Raw genomic sequence first — 6,944 nt, 5'->3', positions numbered from 1 at the left:
TATGGTGGGAAAAAAAGTATTTTTTTTCCCACCATAGAGAACAATGGAGGGATGGGGGCAACCTGTTTGGGGGCCCATAGAATTGGACCCCCTGGTCCAATCTTCTTGATATTTGGTGGGCATGTTGGGGAGAGGTTCCAGTAACTACCCTCCAAGTTTGGAGCCTCTCCCTCTAACCCCCCCCCAGGGGTCTGCAAAAAGGAAAGCAGAAGGTTAAAATCCCATTGAAATGCATTGCCGCCGAATTTCGGCGGCAAACCGGGAATACAGCAAGCTGATCTGGGGGGACTGGGGGCACCCTCTTTGGATGCCCCTGGAATCGGACCCCCTGGACCAATCTTCTCGAAACTTTGGGGGTCTTTCGGGGAGAGGCTTGAGCAGCCACGGTCCAAATTTGGAGGCTCTACCCCCTCCCCCCCAGCCCCCCGCAAAGTTTCAAGAGGTTTTTTGCCATTGACTTCAATGGCCCCATTGGTTATAATGGACCCGAATTTTTCGAGTTTTCCGAAAATTTTCGGATATCTATGGTTTACCGATATAGAAATTCGGTTTTTTTCGGGTTTCCCGAAAAAATTCGGGTTCAATAAACCCGAATCCGAATTTTACCGAATTTTTTTTTTTTTGCACACCCCTAGTGAAGGGTGGGGTATAAATCCAATCTCTTCCTCTTCTTCTTGAATGCACTGCCTCAGCAGTTTCTGCAAGGCGAAGCCAACCTGATCCGCTCTCGGAAGCCAAGCACGTGAGCGCGCCACGAAGCTGCCTTCTACTGAATCAGGCCACCGTTCCCTCCAAGTCAGGACTGTCTCCCCAGACTGGCAGCAGCTCTCCAGGGTCTCAGGTGGAGAGGCCTCTTCCCATCGCCTACTGCCTGGTCTTTTTTAACTGGAGCGGCTAAGGATGGGACCCGGGACCTCCTGCGTGTCAAGCAGAGGCTCTGCCACAGAGCCATGGCCCCTCCCCTGCTTGGCGGGCGGGCCCTGGTTAATCCTCGGGTGGCAGACCCCCCCCCCCAGGAATCCCAGAGCTGCTACACAGAATCGCAGAATCCCAGAGCTGGAAGGGGCCCTACAGGCCATCGAGTCCAACCCCCCCCCTGTTCAATGCGGGATCAGCCGAGAGCATCCCTGGCAAGGGTTGGTCAAGCTGCTGCTTGAAGACGGCCAGGGAGGGGGAGCCCACCACCTCCAGAGGCAGCCCATTCCACCCTTGCACAACTCTGTCAAAAAGTTGTCCCTAACATCCAGCCGGTAGCTTCCCACCCTTAATTGAAGCCCATTCTTGCCAGTCCTCTCCTCTGCTGCCGACAGGAACAGCTCCCCGCCGTCCTCTAGGCGACAGCCCTTCAGAGACTTCAAGAGAGCCACCATGCCCCTTCTCAACCTCCTCTTCTCCAGACTGAACATTCCCACGTCCCTCGGCCTTTCCTCCCAGGGCTTCTTCGTCTCCAGGAGGCGGGCAAAGGCAAACCATCTCTGCCTCTTGCCTTGGAAGCCCCGGGGGGCGGGGGGGTGTCACCATTTGACAGCCCTTTCCCCCATCAGCCTTGTAACACAGACCTGAATTCTAGCCTATCTTGCAGATCTGGGAGGCGGAGGATAAGGGGGGGGGGGGGGGAGCAAAGGCCGCAAGGACAGCAGTCGACGAGTGACGAGGACAGCCCGGGATCGGGGTTACCTGCTGCTCCAGGGTCATGACCGTGTGGACTCGGAAGTTCCCGCTCTCGCAGGGGTCCGTGATGCCGACGGAGCCGGGGAGGAAAAGCCCCGCTGCCAGGATCTGAAGGCAACGCCTGCCGGTTAAGCAACATAATTGGTATCATAATTGGTACACAACTGACGCCGCACAAACACATGAAGCTGCCTTCTACTGAACGAGACGGTTGGTCTGCCAAGGTCAGGACTATCTGCTCCGACTGGCAGGGGCTCTCCGGGGCTTCAGGCAGAGGCCTTTCCCCTCACCTACGGCCGGATTTCTTAATTGGAGGTGCCGGGGATTGAACCTGGGACCTTCTGCTCTACTACTCTGCTCTAACACTCAGCAACAGCCCCTTCCCTGCATAGTGACAAAGAAACCAGGATTTGCTAGTGAACACTTCAAGTCTGGAGAGAGCCCTGAGAACACCGAGGGTTGAGCCCCAAGCCAGTGTGGTGTCGTGGTTAAGAGCGGCAGACTCTCATCTGGAGAACCAGGTTTGATTCCCCAGTCCTCCTCCGCATGAAGCCTGCTGGGTGACCTTGGGTCAGTCACAGCTCTCTCAGAGCTCTCTCGGCCCCACCTGCCTCACAGGGTGTCTGCTGTGGGGAGAAGAAGGGAAAGGAGATTGTAAGCTGCTCTGAGACTCCTTCGGGTAGTGAAGAGCATGGTATGAAACCAACTCTTCCTCTTCTTCTTTTTGCTCAAATGACTGGAGCTGTGTGAACCCCACCAAGACAAAGCTCAACACTGTGCTGAACCTGACTACTTCCAAGTGTCTTCCACATCATTAGTAATGCGGAATGAAGCTCAAGGGGTTCCCCTCTGTGTGGGTCACAGAGGAACAAGCCCTCCCAACCCAACCTCCATATCTGGTGGGTCCCGTGACAGTAGACTGGAGATGGGCTGACACTAAGACATGGGTGTACAAGGAGCAGATACTGGAGGAATCGGGGGGGGGGGGGGTGTTTAAGAAACAGGTCACAAACAGAGGAATACCAAGCAACGGGATACACAGTGGCATATCGTCGGTTCCTGAGCCAAAAGTCTAGACTTCCACACAATTATGGGCGAGAGGTGGGTAGTGTAGAGCAAAACGGACTCAAAATAACAGAACACACACCGCAAGCAGCCAAGCGGTAGCCAGAGGAGGACTGAGAGTCCTCCGGGGAATTAACGCCAGCATGTCTGCTGGAAACCAGCACAAACCAGACAGCAAGGCACTGCTCCTTTTGAGGGACCGCTTTTCCCCGCGTGTTCCCCCAAGGGCACTACGGTCGGGGAGTCAAAATCTCCTGGTAATCCCAGGCCCCAGGAATATAAAATTTGCTGTCACCAGGGCCAGGGCGTTTTCGGTGGCGGCTCCTACCTGGTGGAATCAGATCCCGGAGATCTGGGCCCTGCGGGACCTTGCACAGTTCCGCAGGGCCTGCAAGACGGAGCTCTTCCGCCAGGCTTTTGAGTAGGAGCCGCCGCCACCACTATTCCATCATCGCTACCCCCCATTATCGCACCTCGACCACCAATTGTGCGGAAATTAAATGGGGTGTGAGACGTCCCTGAATGAAGATGGGACGGTTGTGCTGCTAGGAGGTACGCTGTTGGCCTGGGATTAACAACTTTTACCAGACCCCCATCTTGCAGCTACTGATTCTGTGACCTCTAGAGCACCGACACTTCAGTGTTTTGTATTGTGTTGTTTTATTCTGTTTTTATCGGTTTTAACTTTGGCACTTGTGCCTCTTTGTTAGCCGCCCTGAGCCTTCGGGGAGGGCGGGATATAAATCCAATAAATAAATAAATATAAGTTCAAGAGAGATCTGCTTTCCAGTTATCATGACCTGAAGGGGAAGGGGAGACAGGACACGGCATATTTATTAAAACCATACCTGTATGCAACGTTGAGAGACAAGGGCTGCCGGGTTGGGTTGTTCATCACAGCGTAGTTTCCCTAGAGCCAACAAGTATACCGTTAAAGAGTTCAGCAACAGGGGATCCAAGCACCCTCTCACTTTGTTCCTTCACCTGCTGACCTCAATGGGTGACCCAGTCTGACACTTCCAAGTCTCCGCATCTCTCCCCTCTCCCCATCTTCTTTGCCCTCTTCGTATTCACTATATTCTTCATTGCATATTAGACAGTCACTTCAATTTCAGAACTTCATTTCAGGTTCTTGTGCCTGAAGTAAGACTTCATGACATTAGAATAAGCTGTATACTCAGATTCTGTCTCTAATGTTTGTTGCAACGATTAATATCTTATGGTTCTCTTCTGTATGCTTTTTGTACATGTAATCATTATACTGCTGTATTTACTTATCACCAATAAAAGTTATATAAACGGGGGGCGGGGGAACACACCCGCACACTCCCCCCCCCATTCATGATGCTTCAGAAGGGTGAGAAGCAAAATTCAGCCTCTGCCCACACCCCTCCCAGCGTCCCCAGCCAAGTGCTCCAGCTAAGGAAGTACCATGGAAACAGGTAACGAAAGAGGGGGAAACGGACACCCCCCACACACACATGACACGCCCCTTCCACATACCAACAGGTCCAGGATCCAGGGCGTGAGGGGCTCAAAGCCGGGGAAGCGCATCCTGAGGTCCTTCAGCAGACGGATCAGGACCTTCACCCTGACAGGAGGAGGCAGAGAACTTTTAGCGGGGGAACTTCTCTTAGATCGGAGGGGAGCAGAAAGGTCTACCCCTGCCCACACACGTGTATTCTCTGCAGCATGTTCCCCCCCCCCCATTGGGACGGCCTGCCCGAGGAGGTCAAGGAAAGCTCCCCTGCAAACTAGATAGATTAGAAACGTTCAGGAGCAGTATTCCCTCTAAGCTGAGTTAATGTGGGCTAGTTCAGGTTTTTTAAGCCTTCGCCTCACACAAGACAAAAATCTGTGAGCTCACACTAACGCAGCTTAGAGGGAATACTGGCCAGGTGGGGCTTCCGTCCAGCTCCTGCAATGAGTAGGACAAGCGGGCCAGATGACTGGAAAACGAGGACAGATGCTGCCAGATGAGGGGTTCTAACGAGCTCAATAGGTATACTTCGTGTGTATGGAAGAAAATACGTTTAAGTGACACGTTCATTTAAAAAGGCATCCTGTCAGGCAGAGATGCTGCCAGCAGTGTCGAAGCGTGACTGCTCAAGTTCAGCATAACCAGACATTCTATGGCTGGCCCCGCCTCCTGCGGCAGCCATTTTGTGGCTGCGTTCACCACGCCGTCTCGGAATTCCAAAGGTGCCTGAAGGCCCTCTGAGCTGTGGAGTCTTGTGAGCAAAAATTCTACTTTGTGAGCTCCTGGCATTAAAGCTGTGAGCCGGCAATTTGGCTACTGCATCAATGAGTTTGCTCTGCAGCCGTCCTTCCTCAGTCAAGACAAAAACGTATGAGCCGGAGGCTAGAAAACTATGAGCTGGCTCACGCTAACTCAGCTTAGAGGGAACACTGGTTGGGGACTCCCACTCCATGCCGACTGGGAAGCAGGACAGAAGCTGTTTTCCCCCATCTCCCACTGCGGAAGGTCAGCCGGCTCCCCCAGCCGTGAAAGGGCACCAAGACTTACGTGGACTGAGAGGCGTTTTCCTCAAACCAGCGAGCGTGCCGGATGGCTGCCAGGGCGCTCTGCAACACTTTGATGTCCACTTGGGGGACAGAGAGGAGGACACAGAGACAAAAACCGGGAGGAGAAAGTTCAGCACAAGCCACAGCCAGTTCAGAAGGGAGACACCCCGACTACAATGCTGGGGAGGGAAACTCCTTGACGCACCGCAAATGGTGCAAACCTTCTGCCGCCGGGCTCCTCTCCTCCATTACCCGAGCGTGACTGCTGCTGTAAAGCAGTGAGCTCCCCCCCCCCGACCACCCTCTTCTCCAAAGAGCCAAGTGCCGGCATTTCCTTACGGTGGAGCTCCGGATCCAGCTTGCGGAGGTTGGGTGGCACAGTTGTGATCAGGATCTTCACCGTCGCATCAGCGGAGCTGATTTCGAAGCCGGTCTCGTTGGTGAGCATCGTCAGCACTGAGGGGGGAGACCAAACCCATGTTAGTTATGGAGGTACAGAAAGCAAGCGAGCACTGTACAAATAAAGCAGGCCACAAGTGCTCAAAAAGTCATGCAAAAAAAGTAAATTTATAGAACAAGAATAACAGAGGTTTTTTTCCGGGTTGGTTTTTTTTTTTTTAATGGAAATTTTCAGAAAAATTGAAAAAAAATGCTACATTAGCATTTCTTTTGTCTTTTCTAGATTGAAAGTCATTCTGTTACTTTAGGAACATAAAATATGACTATGGACATTTTTACTTGGCATGAAATTATCACAACCAGCATATTAAAAATATAGTGTATCCAAACAATTATTTCAAACAGAATACCCACCCACATGCAAAAACAAAACTGAAACTTTTTAATTTTCTTCTGACAATCGCACCTCCTAAAGGAAGAAATGCATCTTGTTCTTGCATTGGAGGGTTCAGTTTGTAACCTAGGACTTGCTTGTCCTCAGTGCGCGCGCGCACACACACACCAACACACATATATATATATAGAGAGAGAGATAGATAGATATAGATATAAAAGAAATGATTTGGAAAATATTTGAACACCTTGTCTTAAAATATTTTATTCATCATGTTAAAATAAAACGTTCCAGAATCATTTCTTTTCTTTTCTTTTCTTTTTTCAATGTTTCCAATTTTTTGGAAAAAAACAAAAAATCTTCAGGAAAAAAACGGGGGAACGGTTTCCCCCCTGAATTTTTCCCGGGCCTTCACATCTCTAGTCCTAACCCACACAGGTCGGGAAACAAAGGTAAAGCTTCCCAACTGTTGGCAGTCCGGCTCAGGTGTTTCAGGCTTGATGTTAAAAAGATAAAATTGTACTTCAGCCTACAGTTCTGTTTTGTGGGCAGGATCTTGGGCACCAGTTTGGTGTAGCGGTTAGGAGCGCAGACTCTAATCTGGAAGAACAGGGTCTGATTCCCCCACTCCTCCACATGCAGCTGGCTGGGTGACCTGGGGTTCTTTCAGAGCTGTTCTCTCAAGAGCAGTCCTCAAAAGCCACTCTGAGACTCCCTCGGGTAGTGCAGGGTGGGGGCATAAATCCAATCTCCTTCTGCACTTACTAATGTAACCAACAGGCCTTTATACTTGTTCCAAACAAGCTGACCTAATTACTGAGTGACCTGGATGCCCGGGGGGGGGGGGGCGGGCGGGGGGGGGAGAGAAGAGAAAGCCCACAATTTCGGA

At 51.5% G+C, this 6,944-nt stretch overlaps 1 protein-coding gene across 2 annotated transcripts in view; it reads right to left on the bottom strand.

The window, feature by feature from the left end:
• ILF2 (interleukin enhancer binding factor 2) overlaps positions 1-6,944 on the bottom strand; it is a 26,072-nt gene that overhangs the window by 5,710 nt on the left and 13,418 nt on the right. For both annotated transcript variants that reach the window (XM_015411744.1, XM_015411745.1), the window contains exons 8-12: positions 5,602-5,721; positions 5,264-5,342; positions 4,240-4,327; positions 3,585-3,646; positions 1,678-1,792 (exon numbers count right to left, since the gene is read on the bottom strand). In XM_015411744.1, the coding sequence (XP_015267230.1) occupies positions 1,678-1,792; positions 3,585-3,646; positions 4,240-4,327; positions 5,264-5,342; positions 5,602-5,721 (464 nt within the window). The remainder of the gene's footprint in view (positions 1-1,677; positions 1,793-3,584; positions 3,647-4,239; positions 4,328-5,263; positions 5,343-5,601; positions 5,722-6,944) is intronic.

This window comes from Gekko japonicus, unplaced genomic scaffold (genome assembly GCF_001447785.1).
Source record: "Gekko japonicus isolate JY-2015 unplaced genomic scaffold, Gekko_japonicus_V1.1 scaffold175, whole genome shotgun sequence".
In the NCBI taxonomy this organism is placed as follows: Eukaryota; Metazoa; Chordata; class Lepidosauria; order Squamata; family Gekkonidae; genus Gekko; species Gekko japonicus.
The sequence above is the reverse complement of the archived record's forward strand: the minus strand, read 5'-3'. Positions and strand labels throughout refer to the sequence as shown.